The 21,471-nt window shown below is 48.3% G+C and overlaps 2 protein-coding genes across 3 annotated transcripts in view; one reads left to right on the top strand and one right to left on the bottom strand.

Annotated features, from left to right (window-relative positions):
* The window catches only part of COL4A2 (collagen type IV alpha 2 chain), a 199,298-nt gene extending 185,333 nt beyond the window's left edge, over window positions 1-13,965 (bottom strand). The window contains exons 1-3 of the mRNA XM_003914073.4: window positions 13,719-13,965; window positions 13,300-13,387; window positions 13,125-13,179 (exon numbers count right to left, since the gene is read on the bottom strand). Coding sequence (XP_003914122.2) covers window positions 13,125-13,179; window positions 13,300-13,343 — 99 coding nt within the window. The 5' untranslated portion in view covers window positions 13,344-13,387; window positions 13,719-13,965. The remainder of the gene's footprint in view (window positions 1-13,124; window positions 13,180-13,299; window positions 13,388-13,718) is intronic.
* Window positions 13,966-14,083: 118 nt separating this feature from the next.
* The window catches only part of COL4A1 (collagen type IV alpha 1 chain), a 153,284-nt gene continuing 145,896 nt past the window's right edge, over window positions 14,084-21,471 (top strand). Inside the window, exon 1 of one of the 2 annotated variants that reach the window (XM_021929771.2) lies at window positions 14,084-14,302. In XM_021929771.2, coding sequence (XP_021785463.1) covers window positions 14,219-14,302 — 84 coding nt within the window. In that variant the 5' untranslated portion in view covers window positions 14,084-14,218. The remainder of the gene's footprint in view (window positions 14,303-21,471) is intronic. The other variant, XM_021929770.2, reaches the window with a different exon arrangement.

The raw sequence follows: 21,471 nt of genomic DNA, 5'->3' as shown, positions 1-21,471 counted from the left end.
AGATGGACAGTGGTGATACTTGCACAATAATGTGGTATGCTTAACGCCACTGAACTGTCACTTAAACACGGGTCAAATGGTAAATTTTATGCTATGTATATTTTACCACAATTTAAAACAACAAAAAAAGTATTAAAAATGGACACATTTGCAATATATATACACACATATACATACTCTCTGTGTGTGTGTGTATATGTGTGTGTGTATATATAATGTGACATTAATAAGATTATCTTCAGATGGTTAGTTTATAAACACTGTAAGGTAGGTGTTATATTGATAACGTGCCAAGATTTTATTTTTTATTACAGGAAAGTTACCTAGTTTTTAAACACATGAAATATTTAGAAAGAATAAAGATCTAAGGTAATTTTTTTTACATGTGAAAGACTAAGAAAAGCCCATGAAACAGGCCTTTTTTCTATGTTTATTCTTAGACACTCTAGTTAATTAAACCCAATGAGGAAGAAAAATCAACATGAAGGCAAAAATGTTGCCTGAATCAACAGTTGCAGCCTTTTGTTCTCTCTCACTGATGAGGAGCTAGAGGTGTTGAAAGCGGAGATGTTTTTGAAAGATGCTATAAAAAAGGAGAAAAAGGCAACTTTTAAAATGGATGAATTCTATCTCTCTATGATCTTTCCTTTTAAATACATTTATTTTCTTTGAGATGCTGCTCTGATTTTATATAAAAAGAAGCATATGGCCTCAGAGTTAGACTTTGTTCAGAGGGAACTAAACTTTCCAGTTATTTGAAATATCTATCGGTGTGATCCCATTTCTTGTTCTAAAACTTCTAGGCAGGATTCAGTACTATTCTTAATTGCTTTTACTTCTTAAGTAAAGAATTCTTGGATTAAAAAAAAATCAAGCGCCAGCATGACTAATCTGACTTCCTTCCCCCTCCTGAGTGAAATAACTCATTTGTTTCTAGATCATTAAATTCCAATCAGGTGAGAAGCAGATAACAAATAACTCATGTTGGAGAGCAGAGAAATCGCCCAGAAATCACAGCACTGGGAGCCCAGGGGAGGTGCCAGTGGCACCCACGCGGCGGGGGGTCACCGTAGGGGGCCAATGACTGGGTCACCCAGTGCCCGGAGGTGACCTGGCAGTGCCACCCGCCAACCCCGCCTCGCCACCTTATGTAACGGGTTAGGACTGTTCCTGGGTTGTGTGGCTGCACCTGGCAAAAGGAGAGCCCAGGATGTGAGAACCAGAACCTTCAGGTGGACAGACACACATTCACAAAAGCCAAGGCAGACAACTGAAAACTCACTGCGCCGTGTGCCTTAACTAGCAATGTGTTGACTTTTCCAGCCTCTGGTGCCTTGAAGTGGGTAACCACAACACAATCTGATGTCTGCACATACCGGCAGGAAATCGACATATCACCGAAGATATACAATTTTGGCCTACTTGCTGTTAAGATTTCTTGTTTTACAACAGGAAGGAGGAGGCTGGACAATAAGAGCTGATGACTAAGACTAAGGAAATCCTGTCTGAGCTAAGACTGTCTTGGGAGGAGAAGGGAAGGGGGCGCTGAAATCTGGCGGAAACAGCTAGGAAAGGAAGGTGGATTTCAGACAGGAAAGGAGATCACCTCAGGTCCCTACTTGGTCTTGAATCGTAACTTGGATGCTTGTTACAATTAGGACAATTACCAAGTAAGGAAGAAAGGGAAGGAGGTGAGTTCTTCCCTGAAATTTCCAGCGGGAATCTTCCTCAGGGAACCCACGCCTTGGCCTGACTCACCTGGCTGTTGGAGGGTATAGGCTAGTCTGGGAGGCCTTTCCATGCTAATCTGAGAAGTAACTGCCCTGCTAGGAAACGGTATGGAGGGAAATTTTTCTGCTCTCTCAAGAAGGAAACTCTCTCCTAAGATTCTGTGTTGCATTTTTATATCATGTGGCCAAACCAAAGCCTCTTGAGTTTTCTTGCTTCACTAAATTATACCTGTGTCTCGTGGTTATTTGAACCAATTGTTCTTTGTTTATAAGTGTTTCCATTTGTTTTGGAAGTAAGTTAGTTACACCTTGACTGAACTTTAATTAATATTAAAATGTTTCCTTTGGGTGACATTTCCTACGCTTAAGGAAAATGGAAACAATCGTCTCAAGGCATTAAGAAGGCACATCTCCACCAGTTCTCACTCAGCGACCACCTGCTCAGAGCCACCAAGACACCGTAGGGTCTCAGCACTCCAGGCACCAGAATCGTGGAGACCAGAACTTCCCGCTACAGGTCCCCCACAGGTCCCCCACACCCGCCAGTCCTGCTGGCCCGCTTCCTCCTGTCCCAGTACCACGGTTCCCAACAGTAACTCTAGTTAACTTGGACTTCACTCTCTGTTCAAGTTCTCTAGGTAATGAGGATGAAGACCTAAAAAACAACAACCTAAAGCCACGTAGACATGAACTAGTGTTGATCCTTTAACGGACTCTCCTGAGTGCAGTCATCTTAGCCTTCATTTTTCAGAGTTCATGAGGCTACTCAGTCACCCTCGTGCCTCTGTCCAATTTAGCAACGCTAAGATTGCTAAACTCTCTACAGCCAATTTCTTCTTGCTCCTCCGAGCACATGCAATAAGAACTATTTTAACCCCCGTTTTACAAATGTAACTACAGTGTAAAGAGTTGAATACTCACACCAACATCACCTGACCAGGTAGCAGCAAAAGCAGTTTCAAACCCAACACCCCAGCTGGCCCTATTCCTGTGGGGCCCATGCTTGAGCCCTGACATTTCCTGTGAGCAGGGTGGGGGGGGGGGGGCTCTCACAGGTGCTTGCTGATGAGTACAACTGTACATGAGATCAATCGTACTGAAAGTCTCATACAGAACAAATAAAGTGGCTCTCAAAGAGTGAACGTGTGCAGGTTGCTGTCTTACCATGAATAATCCCAGATGACATATTTAATGTAAAATTTGGTCAGATGGTTGGACAACCCTACACCATACACGTGCACACACACACACACACGCACACACACACTGATCAGACTTCACGGTTCCTATTGTCCTTGCTCTGACCAGACGTGAGTCTGTGGGAGGATGGATGTTCTAGAACTCATGAGTGAGTTATTCCTAGTAGCAATCAGACATGTTCATTTAATGAACAAATGTCACATACATGATCCCACTGTGACCCTGGGACATAGTTTTTACTACTCCCGTTTACAGATGAAGACAAGCATTCTCAGAAAGGAAAAGTGACTTTTCCCAGTTGCTGGGCTCAAGCCCACAGGCTCCACCTCTTTTTAACAGACCACACCTGTCCTCCTGTTGGCCCATGAGGACGTCCCTGAAAAGCAGCAGCAGAAACACAAGGTAGTGAGAGAAAAGCCAGCGTAAGGAAGCTGGCATTCGTCCAGGGAAAATGGAATCCCCCTGTCTCTCTGTAGTGTCCACTGGGTTTCCCGCACGTCTAAGATAATTTTAGGAAGGTCTCTTTTGCCCACAGGACTTCAGTAAGTCTTTCTCTAAATTAGGACTAGCAGCATTTTCCAACAGCCAAACACAAAGCTGTGTCTGCCCCTCCTTTTCCCCTTTACACGGCTGCTGCAGCATCTACCTCAGTAGCCTGGGGTTTTAAGCCAGACTTGGAGAGGGCCGGTTGGGGCTTTTGTCTGCAGGACTCTTGGTTCTACAGGTGAAATTGTCCCTTTGCCCATTCTCACGTATTTCTTGGTCATCCTTTAAGGGCCTCTCCTGAGTGCAGTCATCTTAGCCTTCAGTTTTCATTGTTCATGAGGCTACTCAGTCACCCTCGTGCCTCTGTCCAGCCTCTCTGCAGAAGGAACCCTAAAGAAACAGGTCTGTCTGATGCTCCCCAGAGGCAGAAATAGTCTCTTTCTGCCTTGGCTGTCCCCACAGAGAAAGAAACCAGGAGCATCCTCTAAGTGTGTGTGTGTGTGCATGTGTGAGGATGTGTGTGTAGGCGAGTGTACATGTGTTTCTGTGTGTGTGGGGGGTACAAGTGTGTCTCTATGTATGTGCATGTGTGTCTCTGTGTGTGCATGTGTACATCCATGTGTATGTGCATGTGTGTGTGTGCATCTGTGTGTCTGTGTGTGAGGGGGGTGCAAGTGTGTGTCTGTGTGTGCATCTGTGTGTCTATGTGCATGTGTGTGTGCATCTGTGTGTCTGTATGTGTGTGTGGGTTGTATGTGTCTATATGTGTGTGTCTATGTGCATGTGTATGTGCATCTCTGTGTATGTATGTGGGGTGTAAGTGTGTGTCTATATGCGGATGTGTGTTTTTGTATGTGTGTGCTGGATGCATGTGTGTCTATGTGCATGTGTGCGTGCATCTGTGTGTCTGTGTGTGCGGGAGTACAAGGTGCATACGTATGTGTGTGTTCTCTCTCTCTTTTATCTCTATCATCTATCTCTGTATATTCCATGTAGATTGATAACATTTTCTGCACATAATACACATATCTATGTTTTACATATACAACAATTTATGTATTTTAGACGCGTATATATGTTCGGTGGCTGGGGTTTATTCACCTAGCCAGTGGTTAAAAGCAGAGTTTTAGAATCATCAAGTTCTAGGTTTCACTCCCCACTTTGTTCCTACTGACCCTACCAGGTGCCCTCCGGCACATGCCTCAGTTTATCCAGCTGTGAACCCTCCATGGCTTAGAGCAGTTTCCAGCCCTAGTGGCTCAGCAAACAGGTGTTGCCGTGTTTCTTCCCAGGGTGTTTCAGCTGCTCCGAGAGGTTCTGGAATATGCTGGAAGCATCTTCAGGGATGCTCTCTTAGGTTTGGTTCTGGTGATCCCACAAAGAATCTCCCAGGGGATCCCTTCCTTTCACCCAATCTGGAGCCAGTATCACTGGAAGGCGGGGAGGACAGAGGGGGAAGGAGGGCTGGGCTGGTGGCCCCAGTGCCATCGCGTCGCTGCGCTACTCCTCAACACCAGTTTGCAATGACTGCACCACGGCTGCTAATCAGCATTTCCTTCTAACCAGCATCTCCTTCTAGTCAGCAACTCCTTTATCTCACGGACAAACCACAGCTTCTGACATAGTCCAGGGCGTGTGTTTGACCCTGTGCACGAACAGAAACCCTTTCCCGGATCTCACAGGGTCCCATTACTCTACAGTCAGGGATCCAAAAACACTCAACATGCGGAAAAATATTGTTATATAATATCTACCAGGTACCAGATAATCATAATCAGTCCATGAAATTAAAAAACACACATTCTTCTCTAATTCCCACATGGGAGATCACTGAACAGCGTAAAAGCAACAAAACAGGAATTTTATGGGTGGGGTTGAAACAATCCCTAGGAAAAAAATGCAAACCTTTCAGACTGATCCACTATCCCTTTATCATCATATACAGCTAGTTTTATCCAGTGGGAGAAAGCAGATAATTTGGGGAAAAAAACCCACAGTAAGAATAAATACATTTTAATCTCATCTTTTATTAATAGTTCCATGACTGTACTCCTCATCCAAAGGATTTGCTTGCATTGCTGCCAACTAACTGCATTTATTTATGTAACAAGTTCTGTTGACGGCCCACTGTATTTCAAGCCTCGGGCAGATAAAGGTACCCGGGAATCATTCCATGAGGGCCGATGCAAGATGCCCTGAACTTGGACTATGGGAACAGCAATGTCAGCTAAGGAAGACACGTTTCTGGGAGAAAAAGTGGATGATGGCAGGGCACGGTGGCTCATGCCTGTAATCCCAGCACTTCGGGAGGCTAAGGCGGGTGGATCACCTGAGGTTAGGAGTTCGAGACCAGCCTGGCCAACATGGTAAAACCCGTCTCTACTAAAAATACACAAATTAGCTGGGTATGGTGGCTTGTGCCTGTAATCCCAGCTACTTGGAAGGCCGAGGCAGGCGAATTGCTTGAACCCAGGAGGCAGAGTTTGCAGGGAGCCGAGATCACGCCGCTGCACTCCAGCCTGGGTGATGGAGCGAAACTCTGTCTCAGAAACAAAAACAAAAACAAAAACAAAAAACAAACAAAAAGGTGGATGGTGGGTGAAGACAAATGTTTCAAGCCTATGGGAGTTACAATCATGACTTATAATCCTTGATCCGAAAGAATATAAAATCCTATCCGTGGAGAAGACACTTTAGCTAGACCCTGAAATGGGCCTCAACTGCAAAGGACAGAGGCTCCAGGCATGTGCAGGTGTGTGATACCTGCTGCGGGTCACCTGGTAGAAAGGGACAGGCCATCCTTATCCCCCGGAGACGAAGGCCTGGAGTGCAGTCAGGGTGTGCAGAGCACAACTGGCAGGGGTCAGGCAGAGGTGGCTCCGCTCATGCTTCTCATTTCCAGTTATCAATGGCAGGGTGATGACAGGCAACCATGCAAGGCAACAGCCACTGGCCACTGGCCATCCTCATTCTGGGCCCCTTTCCCTTGGCCCCTAATTAACACAGAAGCTGTGGCCACTGACAGGCTGGGACTCCGAATCCCACAGCCATGGCCTGCAGCAATGCAACACTATGGCACATTTTTGTAAAAACTAAGAAATTAACATTGGTACAGAAATTAACATCATCACATGGAACTGCAGACTCCACTAGAATCTCACCAGTTTTTCCACTAGTGTAGTTTTTCTGTCCCAGGACCCGCCCCAGGATACCACACTGCACTTAAAAGGAACAGGTTTTACCAAAAAGCTTGTTGCTTCAAAAGCCAGCCTCATCCAAGGCAACAGAAGACACTGAGGCAGAGCACTCAGGAGCCACATGTGCAGGCGGCCTAAGTCCTCCACTAGCCACCTGCCAGCTGCCCGTCCCTGTGGCCCATGGGGTTTCCTAAGCAGGCGGGAAGGGGGCTCCCGTTCTGTGCTGCCCAGGAGGGCACGAAGGTACTGCCTGATGCGTTCCTAAGGGTGAGCGGGTATGGGCAGCACCGGGCTCCTCCACAGTCATATTTTCTGTCCTTGCAGCAACACTCTAATACAAGCCTGCCCTTCCATCCTGGGCTCAGGAAACAATGGAGCAGCCATTTCCCACCCCAGTGAGGAAGAGGCCCCATGACAGCTCTACTGGGCCTCCCACGCGGTGCTGAGAAACTCCACAGGGAAACCTCCTCATCTTCATAAATGACTCCAACCACGGCCAGGGGACAAAAATCCCTTTACTCAGGCTTCGCTTGGGTCTACCTCTCCTGTATTTTCCACTCAGCGAAAGGGACTTCTGTTCACTTACTCTATTAGAGAAAAGAATGGGAGCAACATTTTCCTCTTGCTGCCCACATCTGCTCACTCGAGAGTGGCTCTTTTTCAGCCTTCTCCACGCACTTGTCCATCTGACTCATGCACACCAAATGTGACTGGCTGATGACTTCTGGGAGCATTTTAAAATTCTGAAGCAACTGACATTTGCAGAAGAGTTGCAAAGAGAGTACAGAGAGTCCCTGTGTACCCTGCACCCAGACATCATGATGTCATATTGACATTTTATGAAACTATGGCACATTTTTGTAAAAACTAAGAAATTAACATTGGTACAGAAATTAACATTATCACATTGAACTGCAGACTCCACTAGAATCTCACCAATTTTTCCACTAGTGTAGTTTTTCTGTCCCAGGACCCGCCCCAGGATACCACACTGCACTTAAAAGGAACAGGTTTTACCAAAAAGCTTGTTGCTTCAAAAGCCAGCCTCATCCAAGGCAACAGAAGACACTGAGGCAGAGCACTCAGGAGCCAGCCAGGAGCTCAGGAGACAGGGGAGGGGCTAGAACCCAGCACCTGGGTAGGAGCCTGCTGGGTGGATATGGGCTGCTCGCAATTCCTTTGAAATTCACTCTCTGACCACATCAACAGGACTGGAGACACCAATGAAGTCTCCCTAAAATTAGACACTGCCTTCTTCTTTCATGGGTAACCAAAATAAAAATTACAGTCTTCCAGAGTCACCAATGAACTCAAGAGCAGTGAGTCACTTAGGCCATCACCTGTCCTGAGAGGGTCTCATTAACTGAAGGGGGTGGCCACCAAAGGGAAACATCCAGAGGGGACTATCCAGGAACTCTGTCCTTTCTCTCATCTCAACTGAGACGTGTCACATATTTACTGGATTCCAGAAGCTTCTTGACACCATGAAGATAAAAAGTCCCATGTGGCATATTGATTTCTAAGCGAGGTCCTGGTGCAGGTCGGATAAATTCTATTCTGGAGCGTATCTGGAAGGGCTTTTTATCCCCAGCATCACAGCGGAGACCTCAGCTCACCCTCACAGGTCTTAGCACACCTGCACAGCCCAGCCCTCACCGCTGACTCTCTAACTTACTCATGGTATCTTGATCACCTGAGAGATCCATACCACACAACATTCTCTTCCAGGCTCCAGAGCCAAAGCACGTGAAGTGTCTTGCCCTGAAGTCAGAACCTGGTTAGCAACAGGCTGGATTAGACTTTATGGCCTCTCAAGACTATTGTGTCGTTCCTGGTCCCTGATTCACAAGCTGAATCAGCCAAGGCCGGGGGTTGCAGACGCTGCCTCCCACCTTCAGCAGTGATCACACAAGCAGACACCAGCAGACACAAAGCAAGAGGCCAGGTTCAGAGCTTTCTCTAACCCTCTAATCAAAGACAAACATTCTTCTTCAGATAAAAAGAATGAGACATTCCCAAACCACTTTCCAGGTGGTGATCTCTTCATTACATTATCAACAGTGTTGAAAAGTTAAATCTCCATGGCACTTAGCTTTTCCCTTGAGTTTCTCTATTATTTAAACTACACACTCGTTTTCTTTCCCTCTCCCCAGAAACACAATTAAACACAGTCCTTTGATTTTTATTATTTCAGCAAAATCTTTTTTTCTATTGTAGAACCTTTTCCTTGATCTTCACCTCTCTCTCTCTGATGGTAAACATAGCCTCCTGGTCGTACAAAGCCTCTTTCCTCTCCTGCGCTTTCCGGTTTGCCCTTCCTACCCACCTCTCGTTCTGGGGTGCTGTTGACAAATCTCTGCTATTATTTATCGTGGCCAAGTCCTGCAAGCCACCCCCGGAGGAAGACTAGCCTCCAGAGAGCTGAGATACGCTCGTTTATCCACGAGCAGAGGAGGAACCCCGTGCTTTTCTCTTCTTCTCAGAGGGCCATCTTTTGAGCAATAGAGCTTCAGCTCCAGGAAATGTAGGAAAGAACTGTCCTTCCTGATCCTTACAGAAAGCTCTGGGCCTCATGCGGCACTGAACATCTCTTCCCTGTTCCAAAGTCTGCGGAAAGGACTTGCCACCGCAGCTGCTGGCTTGGAGGGCAAGGAAGGTGGTGGCAGCCAACAGGAAGGTCAGGCGAATTTCCGGGGGCTGGAGCCCCGAGGACAGCCTGGAAACAAAGCGGCAGGCAGGGGCCCCGCACTGATACCTACGTGAACCCACGTCTTTGTGGCCCCAGGTTCCGGGTAGAGGTCCTCAGGTGACCGCCCAGCCGGCTGCATATTTGATCCCTCAGGCTGCTGCCAGCCTCTGGAGATAAGTGACAATGCTCACAGCGGCTACAGTGAGTGCTTTTAAGCCTCCATGAAGGTTAGAACAGGCAGCCAAGGGGATGTCCCTTAAACAGGCCCAGGGGATACCTCCTGGCTCCCGGGCTGTGCCAGACCCTCAAGGCACTTCACATGCACTCACACACCTCACGGCACTCCCATCTATGAGGTGGGTGGGATGAGTAACACCTCCGTTTTGGGGGAGAGAACTAGGATGCAGAGGCTTGGTGAGTACCCACCCGAGGCGGCAGCCCCTCAGTTGCCCACCAAACTGAGAACTGCACCCCGTCACCTGCATCAAGTCTGGGATGGGACCCCTGTGTCACACTGCCTTACACGAAGGCACTCTGTGCATCTCGGCACTGCATTCAAACAAGGGCACCTTTAGAAAAGGCACCTTGGACAGCAGGGAGTGTGTCCTGAGGTGCCCACACAAAGCACCTGGGTTCACACTGAGTCCAGAGCCCAGGCTGCCCCATGGGATTTCAGCTTCCTTTCCTCCCTTTGGGAAAGCTCTTGCTTCTCTCCTTCACTCGGTGCCCCTGATCCTCAGAGTGGGAGAAGCAGAGGAGGAAGGAGGGGGAGAGCCTCCTTCCTAGGAATCAGTGCCGGCTGCACTTAGTCCAAGGTCAGGACCAAGGAGAAAGCACCCACACCCCAGGAGACTCAAAGACTGAAACTCAGGAGTGCCAAACTCCCGGCCACCTTTCAGGCCCTGGGAAGCTCAGTATGGAGGAAGAGGCCTGAGTTCTAACCCGTTTCATTTAGTTACAAAGACAGGAAGCTTGGGCAAGGGCTGCAAACCCTTTGTGCCTTTTCTCACCTGTAAAATGGGGGTAATAATAGTTCCCTAGCTCATCAGTGTGCTTTCTTGTGAGGATTAGAAGCATTAGTACAGAGTAATTGGCACACAGGAAGTGCCCAATAAGTAATCACCCAGGCTCTTCACTACCCATCCTGGCTGCTTCTGAAACGAAACTCTTCAAGGACCCCGTGGCAGCCCTTTTTCCTGAACTGACCTACCCAGGAAAGAGTCCGTGCCATAATTAAGAAACATCTTTAAGTTTTCTTAATTGATACAATACAGTTGAAAATTGAAACATTATTTCAAGAGAAACAGCCATTAAAGCCAGTGGTTACCAAATGAGTAAGCAGAGACCCGCCCCTTGTGGAACACAACAAACTACAAGTCTCTTAACAACACATATTAGTAGGTCCCTAGTAAAATGATTAAAAAGATCTATTTTTATTTGTTGAGTTAGAATCTAAATCCCAGGGAAATGAAGTGAATTGGCAAGTAATCTCAACTGCCTCTCAACCCAGTACTCTAGCTCAGTGGTTCCCAGATTCCGGTATCATGTGGGAAGGCGGAGTCCTGGACTCCACCCCGGAATGTCTGACCAGAAGGTCTGAGATGGGGACCTGACTTCTTAACGAGCCTTTCCAGGTGATTTACGTCTGGGGCTCTAAGGCGCCTGCACTTTGAGAAGCTCTGCTGGGCAATCAATATTCTCAGTCCTATACCAAGATCAAAGAGTCAAAGAGACTGAGGGTGAGCCTGCAGCATTGATGAGGTTTTGGGGAGGCACAGAGGCGTCCTACCTGCCTTAGGGTACTTGGCCTCTGTAAGAAGCCGTACTTCTTCAGAGTATGGAAACTGAGGCTCTGGATTTAAGAAATTAGGGCAGAGCTATGTTTAGTACCTAGGATTTTTTTTTGTTGTTATTTCTTTTTTTGTTTTGTTTTGTTCTGTTTTCAGACAGAGTCTTGCTCTGTCTCCCAGACTGGAGTGCAGTGGGGCTATTTCGACTCACTGTAACCTCCGTCTCCTGGGTTCAAGGAATTCTTGAGCCTCAGCCTCCTGAGTAGCTGGAATTACAGGCACGCGCCACCATGCCTGGCTAATTTTTTGTATTTTAGTAGATACAGGGTTTTACCGTGTTTCTTCCAGGGTGGTCTCGAACTCCTGAGCTCAGGCAATCCGCAGGCCTCAGCCTCCCAAAGTGCTAAGATTACAGGCGTGAGCCGCGGCGCCCAGGCTAATACCTAGGTTTTGTGAAGACCTAGGTGGTCGGTGGTCTTTCCACCAATTTTAGGATGAGTTCACAAAATAATTCCTGGGACTCCCACCATCCTTAGGCACGAACATATGGAAATTATAAAAGCGGCTCTAGCGGACAAAGGGATGCGGGTGTCAGTACAACCAATGCACACACAGCTCGATTTGGTATTTTCTATGGATCGCCCCCTTCTTTGAGTGTGTGTGCGTGCGCGTGCATGCATTGCTTCTGGTTCATAAATCTGAGACAAGTCTTACACGCAGCACAGACATGTGCATTAGAATTCACAGGGTCACTGGGCTACTTCAAATATCTAGGTTCTGATCTTAAGTAGCGGCTGGGACGGAGAGACACAACTGAAATGGAAGAAAACTTTGGCCTGGAGTGCTCTGGTCAAAGTCTCCGAGTCCTCCTCTTACTTCCCAACCTGGGCTTTGAACCGGAGCCAACAGCAGCGGAAAAGTAAAGTTAGCAGCTCTTTCCCGAGTGGGAGTAGCTCTTCATCACTCACTGCCCTTAAAATCCTGGTTTGTTTTCCACTGGGGCAGAACGATGTAAAAACAACAGAATTCAAATGAAATCACGAACACCTTCCCCCTTTGTACCTGCGTGCTGCTCTGGCACAGTGCGCGCTGAGGAGGGGAGGGGTCGCTCCCAGGAGGAATCTACCTGGGCCCTGGCTGCCACAGGCAGAGCTACTCCACAGGCCACAGTAAGGCGAGGAGGGGCAGCGGACATCTCGAAAGCTCCCTACACTTTCAGATCCTGTCTAAACATTCGAGTACTGCACTAAATTCACCCACCAAACCTGTTCATTTTAGCCATGGTTACATAAAGCTCGGTAAAAGTGGCTCCTACTCTTTAAACAAAACGCATAAAATGTACAAAGTATCTCGCAGCGCAGTGGCCAACTGCACCCACGGTATCGGCAGGGCTGTGCATGGCCGGCGGGGAGGGCAGGCTCCGCGAACAGAGGCCCAGAGTGGCGCCCGGAGCAGATCTTCCAGGGCCGGAACAGGACTTGGGAGAAAACGCGGTTTTTCTGCCATTGTTCCCTCGCAATGGTTCAATTCAAACAACACTAAGGTTGTCTTGTTCGCCTCCTCGCCCCGCCCCTTTACCCAGAGACTCCCATTTAAAAACACAAAAAACCCTCAGCCCGTGACAGAGCCTCCCCACCAGCTCCCGAGTTCCAGCAAAACATTTTTCGCCCGAAGCCTGGCGTCTCACTGCCAAGTGACTGACATTCTTTCCTGGCCTCCACGGCTGCGGCTTTTCCCAAAGCAACGAAAACGGTGCCTCAGGCTACATTTTAAGTTCTCAGCTCCCCTGAAAGGGCCGATGCCTGCAAAGCACAGGATTGACGCGGGGAACCCACGGGAAGGAAAGGTGGAAAGCACGAGGAGGGAAGAGCAGGCTTTCTCAGAACCTGGGTGGCCAGGCTGGCGAACACCCACACTCAGACACACACACACGGGAGCGCACGGACGAGCTGCCTTCTCCACGGCCACGCAAACGTCCCAACCATTCTCGGGCGCGCAAGTCCGAGCGCGTGGAGCGGGAGCCAGGACTTACCGCCAAGACGCCCTGGGCAAGGAACCCCACGGTCACTGTCCCCAGCAGCAGCCACCTGCACGAGAAAGGGAGAAAGAGGCACGTGAGCGTGCGGGCCCGGCTTGTCCGTCCCCGAGAGTTACAGGGAAGGTCCATGCGCGGGGCACCCACGGGGACCAGGCAGAAAGTCGCTTACCGCCGTAGGGCAGGGCCGGCCCCCGCGCGCTGGTCTCTCCCCATGCTGGCGGTTTGTCCACTCTGGGCCCCGGTCAGTCCCTCTTAGCCTAGAGGCGAGAAACAAAGCGAGTTTAGCGCAGGACGAGGGACGCAGCCCATCCTCACCGCTGGTATCCGTCCGCGAGACGCGGAGACTGCGCGGTGCGCCCCCCGCATGCAGGCGTGACCAGAGGGCCGTTCCCCCCACGACCCGGAAAGAAGGAGAGCCTCCCGTTAGGCCCCGGTGGGTGCTGCTTGGCCGAGGAGCTCGGTCTCCGCTCCCCCACCCTCCCCCGTTCTACTCCCAGGCACGAGAGCGTGCAGCCCTAGCCTGCACAGGGCGCTCCAAGCCGGTGCTCTCGGGCCAGGGTCTGGGCGCCGCTCGGGGGTCGCTCTCACCTCGGGGTCGGCTTCAGGGGCTGCTGCCCGCGCGCATTGGCCCTTCCAGAAGCACCCGCCGGCGGCACACCGGCAGGGCGGCCGGCCTTGCTGGGCTCCCTGGGCGGCGGCCCCGGGGGCTCAGGCGGCCCCTCTCGGTCCTCGGCCTGGATCCGAGAGCGCGCGGGTTGGGACGCGGGAGCCTCTGAGTGCGGAGCGCGGAGCCCTGGTGTCCTGGCGCACAGCGGCCACACTCCCGAGCCGCGCGCTCCCGCCGCCTCTTACCCGCGCCGCAGGGTCCTCCCCTTTGAGGCACCGCCCGCGCACCGCCGGGGGGAGGGGGCAGCGCCAACAAATTGGGGAGCTCGGCCCGCCGCGCTCAGGTCTCCGCTTGGAGCCGCCGCACCCGGGACGGTGCGCAGCGCTGGAAGTCCGGCCTTCCGAGAGCTAGCTGCCCGCCGCGGCCCCCGCACGCCCGGCAGCCGTCCCCCGCCGTCCCCCGCCGCCTCGGGCGCGCCACCATGGGGCCCCGGCTCAGCGTCTGGCTGCTGCTGCTGCCCGCCGCCCTTCTGCTCCACGAGGAGCACAGCCGGGCCGCTGCGAAGGTGAGTCCCCGGCCAGCTCCGCTCCCCGCGTCCCGCCCCGAGCCTGGGCGCCCCGAGAGGCCCCTTTGTCCGCGCCAGGAGCCGTCCGCCTGCCCCTCGGCGGTCGCGCGTGGCACGACCAGGTGCATTCTTTGGGTCGGTGCTCGCTGGGGGTCCCTGTAGGCTACGATCGCGCATTGGGGAACCGAGCCTCCTTTGTTATGGTATGGGTACTGGAGAGTTAGGGAACTCCTCCGGGGAAAGGAGGAGAAACAGCCCGCGCTGTGGCGGGGAGAGGGTGCCGGGGAGCCGGCGGGATTTGAACCCGCGTCGCGGTGATGCTCGGCGACTGGGCGCCTTCACCCGTCCCGGGTGCGCGAGGGAGTTGGGGGCGGGAGGGGCGGGAGCGCCCACCTCGCGCTGCTCAGAGACCCACATTGGGAGCTCCAAGCTCCTAGCGCCTGGGAGCAGCTTTGGGCGTATTTCTCCTTGTCTGGAGACCCTGGTGGCTGAGGCTGAAAAGCTCTGGGCCCTTTGCCTGGAAACAGCTGTATCTGAGCTTTCCCACGACTGCTGCCTAAGGCGCGCTCCAAGGCAGAAGTAGGGCTCTTCTGGACGCCCCGCTTGAAGAAGCCACCATCCTCAACTCGTTGCCTTCTATTAATATATTTTTTAAAAAATTATAGCCACATTCATATTTGAGCATGAAACCAAAGTGAAACTCCGTGTCATTGTTCCATGCACAAATTGTTTTTCTAGTTTTCATTTCCTCTGGTTATGTGCTTGCCCAGAAAGGATCTGGGAGATCGGTTTGCAGGAGTCGAGGCTTCCAGCCGTGGACAAGCCTGGACTGACTGTTGTTTCCTTTTTTCCTTCCCCTCCGAGAGAGTAAAGGCTTCAGCTGTTGCTCACTGTCACAGCCATGCAGTCCCACAGCCCGGAAGGTGTGGCTTCTGAACACATTTTGCAGTTTCTCCCTCAAATGCTTAACAATGATTTTTGCTGCTTACCAGATTTTCCATACTTATTATTTTACTGTTCTTAATCTTGTTCTTTGTTTTCCTCTTTAAAAAATTTTTTTCTTCTCTCCTGCAAGAATGATATTCACTAAATTCACCTAACTGTATAGAAATTGTTAACTGTTACATGCCAGAGAGAACTACACACACGTCTCCTAATTGAGAGCTTGTCTCCCTGGAGGCAACTTCTCCATTGGGGGCTTTTACATTACATCAGCAATTAACTTGAGATTGTTCCTCCCAGCCCAGTCTCCCCAAATTTCATAGCCCGTTATTTAAACACACTTTGGTAGAGATGACAAAACTTTCCAGAGAGCAGGCTTGAGAGCACTTTATTTTGGTCTAGAAATATTGACCAAAAGATTGAACGCTTCCAAGGTTCGAGATGGTGAAGCCTGATGATGGTAAGGTAAATCAGAGAAAGTTCTTCACTGGGAAATAGGAGCCGTTTGCATTTCGATGTTCTGATGGCTAATGTTAGCAAAGCAAAGCTAACTGTGAGAGCTGACTTTCCAAACATCCAGGACTGTAGAAAGAAAGAACCACTCAGTTACGCAAATCCTGTTCTCACCCGGGAAATCAAATGCGTTAATGTTGGGTTGGAGATAATTTTACTTCCCTTTAATCATTTCCTAAAGCTCAATTACATTCCCGGCCACTGGCTTTGCTGTGTCCCTTGAGGTGCCATGGACTGTTTTTAAGAGATGCAGCATGTGGGCAGTTCTGATCACAGCTGACCTCACAGATATTATCGTTACTCTGTATTTTCCCTGGCTTAATTAGAGAAAAGTGCTTAATGTGCAGATGACGTATGGGTGTACAAGAAAATCACTTAAAAACTGAATCTGCCTAATTTTAAAATTTGTCTCACTTTTCATGCCATCAATAACATTTTGGCTTACCTCCTTCCAAAATCAGCTGTTAAATATACCATAACACTGAAATAGCTTCAACACTGATCCAAGTAAAACATAATTTGAAAGTACATTTTGAATGATAAGATGCTGAGGATTTGATCAGATCCTAATTCAGAAGCCAGTGGAAGTGACTGTTGGCTTACCTCTCCTTTGCACTGTCTGAATCGCGCTTCACCTGCATTTGTACATCCAGACATCACCTGCTGTGTGCCAGGCATGAATTGCACTTACTGTTTTTTCTTCATGAAAGGCTGTTTAATTTTGTATTTGCTGTATCTGCTATGGTCATATTGTTTATGTACTCATGGGTAGATTTTCTAAACCATTGATTTCATCCCATGCTGAACCTACCACTCTACTCCCCGCTCCTCCCTTCCTCCACTTTTCTTTAGCAAGAAAGGAGGAATAGCTTGCAGGTTCCAGACAAACACGTGCCAGTAGTGTTCTGATGGCGAGCACCCTCTGCTCTTAGTCACACAGTTGCACTGGGTGGAATGAACCCTTCCTTCAGCAGCCTTCACACTCCCCTCTAGCTGGTTCTGTGTGATGCTTCTTAACAGATTATTTCTCAGGATTAGAAATGTGAACTTTCCCCTCAGTGTGGTGATGCTTGTCCAGCAATATTGTCATCTCCTGACCATTAGTCACCACCTCTGGGACTGAATGACCTAGAGTTCAAACTAAGTGAGATTTCATTTCCATATAAGTATGGACCATGTTCTACTGGAAATGTAGTTTAGATGAGAAGGCTGTTTTCCGAATCAGTCCCAACAAGAGCAGCGTCGCCCAGGATCTCAGGAGTGGCACCGGTGAAGCTATTCCTTACGTCTGCAAGCTGTTTATTAATAGATGGAATTGGACTAGGGTGAAGGGACATAACTTTAAGACCAACCAGAAGACACAGTGTTCATGTGCTCTGACTAGATTCACGGAATTACCAGTGCTATGCATTATTAATACTTACAGGTACACAGAATGAGTGTGCTTTAGGCACCAGAGGATCTTACATTTATACCTGCTTTAAAAAGCAGAAGATTTGGAGGTGCTTATCGAACTCTGTACCTCAGTTTCCCTGACAGATCTGTTCCGTCCTCACACGGACCCGTTTGTGCCTTCCTTCATTCCACATGTGCACCTGGAACACCTCCTTCCTGCCATGACCTTGCCAGGTGCTGGCCATGCGGCAGGGACTCATCCCCACTCTCTGTCTGCAGGAAGGTCTAGTGAGAAATATTGGAAAAGAAACAGACAAATCTAACTCAGGCTGGTAAATGTCACAATCAAGGGAATCAAAGGGCTATAGGAACACCGAATGCAGCTTTGAGGAACTCAGAGGAAACTTCTGGGAGGGCCTTCTGCCTCTGAGATATGAGAGAGAAATAGGAACTATACACCAGCATGTCACTTCCATGTGCGCTGTGATGGTGTACTGTCCACAGAAGGCATGGCCATTCTGCCTGTCCACTCTCAAGTCTAAGGGTCTTTGCACTGAAAGATGACCTTCAAGTTTGCTCCTTTGAGATGCCAAGATGTCATTGTTTCTATGATTAAGAATCTTGGTGGCTGAACTTTGCTCTCAGAGGGGTGGAAAGAATTGGAAGGGTAGGGTTTAGGAGACCAGTGATAAAAAAGAGCTCCCAGCTCCAACTGAGGCCCCAGTATGTGGTCCTGTCCCTTTTCTCGGAGGTGGCAGGTAGGCAGGCAGGGGATGTTTGGAAAGTTGCGGCATGGATGACTGATTCTAGTCAGGAGTGCCTTTAGGAACTGACCCAGAAAACCTACCCTTACTTGGGCCAGGCCATGAGGGAATTCACAAAACCCTACATTATTCATTAACAAGACTGTTGGCAAATTTCTGAGAACTGGCAAGGATAGTCATAACAAGTTCAGTTATTTAGTTAAGAGCTGGTGAAGATTTTGCAGACAAATGGAACCCACCAGTGATGATCTAAGACAAACCTTTGTAGACAGTGGAAGAACATCAAGAAGTGAATAAATGACAACAGCGGTTTTGATGAATTCTATGATATTTGTTATAATAATTGTTCCCCAAATTGAAGAAGGATTAACCTCATTAAAATATCTCACAAGGAGGTTTGGTATTTTGAGTTCTTGAGCTAGAGTCAGCTCAAGGAACAATAGAATACCTAAAATAATGTTAGAGCATTGTTCTTCCTGCTATTATTAAACAACCACGAAAAAATGTCAACTATAGAACAATACAAAAGACATATTCCTACCATTCTTATGCATACAATGAAAAGGGATATAAACCAGAACATATTTTAATGGTGAGTTTCTTCTGAGGCTTTTGACACTATAGGAATGACTTTGGGGTGAAGACTTTGATAGTATGGTACACAGTGAGCTGGTTCCAGCCTCGTTTCCCTCCATTGTTCTCCTCGTCCTAACTCTGGGACCTGGGTCCCTCCTAGCGCTCTTTCCGTGTCTCTGCTTCTGTCTTCTTCCTCTTCCCATGCCCCTCAGTGTGGGTGAGCCGCAGGGGCAGCCCTGCGTGCTTCTCTTTGTTCTTTGCACTCTCTAACTTCCACCGGGGATCTGCTCCATGATGCACCATTACTCCCTGAAGGGGACTCCAGACCTCCTTCTTGAACTCCAGTTCAATGTCTTCACATTTCCATGCGACACCTCCCCTTGGCTGTCTTGCTTTGATCTCAAACCGAGCAAATATGTTCGGGACTGAACTCATCTTTTACCCAGACTGACCACCCTTCCCAACTCTGCCATTTTGGTCCTGGTGTGCCCCCTGATGCTTCTGGATACAGAGCCCAGAGACTATGAGGCCCTTTCCTCTTTATCCTCCGTGTCTGCTCAGTCACAGAGTCTCCCACTTCTTCTTTCTGGATGCTTCCCAGAGGCACCCGTAGCTTTCCCTTCCAATGGCTGGGACTCCCTTCCCATTGCTGGGACTCCTTTCTAGCTCTCTTTGCCTTGTGCCAGGATCACCACTGAACCCTCGTGGCCCTGCCCCTCCTCCCAGCTCTCCTGCTCTCCAGCCCATCCCTCAGGCTGTGAGAGGCTAATTGCCTTCAATTCCCTCAGTTATAGCCATAGACTTGCTGGTTCAGTATCTGCCGATGGCCACCTACTATCTCACCGGGGCTCCACCTCTTTTGGGCTTGGCTGTGCATTCCCTTTGTGGTACGGATCTGCAAATTTTTCTGGCCTCATTCCTTGCTACTCCTCGACATACGGCTTTGGTTACTGTAAGGAAGGACTCATCTCTGCGTTCCACCGAAGCTGTTTCATCTTCTCCTGCTCGCCGGCCTGCAGTGTCCTCTTGTCTTCCCTCGGCTTCCACGCATTCCACTGAGGCTCCTAAAACAGTTCTCAGCCTGCCCCTTTTCCATGCAGTCCCCTCTCGAGTCAGACAGTGGTAATGTGAAATATTGTTGACTATCTGGATTAAAAAAAATCTGGCCTAAATTGCAGTTCTTGCTCTGCCATTCAGTAGCAGTGTAATCTCTTTGAGCTTGGAGTCTCTAATACATACAGTGAGGGTAATCGCCATGTCTAGGGAGAGCATGCGCACATGAAGTAAGAACTCGAGAAATGCTGGTTGTGGTTGCTGCCACATGGCTTGGAGTTACATTGTCATTTGTGTCTTGGTTCCAACACTTGCCAGTCAGACATATCTTCTTTTTTAAAGCACCCCACCATGTTTGGGAGAGTGCCCAACACAGAGGAGGAAATCGGGAATTAATTACTTGTGATTGGTTCAATTTTCTAGCTGCCATTCTCTTGGGAGTCCCCCCTCCAACCCCCGGAGTGTCCTAGAGGGAGTGCCTGCTGGCTTACACTGTCCACCCCTGTGGTATTATTAGTGAACACAAAGATGAATCTGGGCAAACGAGGGTGTTTCCCCTTAATTTGGAATTTGGAGTAGATATTCCACCACAGACTAAACATGACTTGGAAATATGTACACTGCTGAACACTTTATGTAAATAGTTTATTCCGTGGTTTAGTAATATTCTCTGTGGAAGCTTTGCTGGATTTGGTTTTTAATCTGCATACTATAAAAACATTTTATTTTATCTGAGTTTTAAAGCTCACGTTATCTTTAAGGTACAAGACAAATGCCAAGTGTCCAAATCAGATATTAAAGCAATCTTTTCCAGGCCGCTTGGGCTTTTGTGTATCTGTTGTTGTACCTCTTACCTGATAAAGGAGGGCTATTCAACCTCCTCATCTTCCGTTGCTCTTGGAATCAGCACATTGTTCGTTTGTAAAATTATCATTGTTTAGTAATACATGTACATACATATCTTAGTGTACCATGGCCACTTATTTTAGCAAGGACCACAGCTGGAGATACTGGCTGTGAGCTGGAAGCATCCAGTTTGATGTCAGTTGCTCTGTTTTCATTTCACTAAATACACCAACAATTGGGGAAGCCATTTGTATATTCACTCATAGAGAGTGCAGCTAACTTAAATAAACATTGCCCAATTCAGCAGAAGATCTGGAGGCACAGTATTCCTGTATTGGACACAATTAAAATTGTTTAAAGATTTTATTAAGTTTCTGCTTTAGAAAACAAGGATATTCCTTTGTGAAGAACAAAACCCAGTGTGTTCTAACTGTAATTCAGTGTTTTGAAAGCTATTTCCACAAACTTTTCCCAGCAGCCACACTCATCCCCAGAGATGATCCACATTCAGAAAAAAATGACAGATGATGCACGTTCAGAGGAGAATACCATGTATCTTCATTGCAGAAAGATAAACCTCACCTAACACTCACATTCAGCACATGGGGCGTTTTTGAAGGTACTAGGTCGATATTTGTTTCTGTTTCAGCGTTGTACAGATAAACCCAATGATGACCATTTTGGTATTTTCCCTTCATATTTATTGAATAAATAATATTAATATCTGATCTAATTGGTGGAAGATTTGGTTTTTACATCTCTAATAATTATTTATATATATTACTATGTAATGTAAGATAATCAAAGTTTATTTAAAAATCCACAGTTCCCCTTGTATGCAAGTGATGCTTTATTTCTGAGCACAGGAGCATTTATTTTCACATCATCCAAGAGCAGCAGCTTTGAAATGTCATTTTAAAATATAAACAACTCTCTTTTATCATTAGCTTGAATTTTTGAGTTGCAGTTTAGAATTTTTTAAAGAATGCAATGCCATTTTAGTGTTACAGAATTAATACTGAGTTGTGTGTGACATACTTGCTACCACCAGACTAAGGACCCTACGATTAGTCTGGCAAA

The sequence above is a fragment of the Papio anubis genome, chromosome 15, assembly GCF_008728515.1.
Source record: "Papio anubis isolate 15944 chromosome 15, Panubis1.0, whole genome shotgun sequence".
Classification (NCBI taxonomy): domain Eukaryota; kingdom Metazoa; phylum Chordata; class Mammalia; order Primates; family Cercopithecidae; genus Papio; species Papio anubis.
The sequence above is the reverse complement of the archived record's forward strand: the minus strand, read 5'-3'. Positions and strand labels throughout refer to the sequence as shown.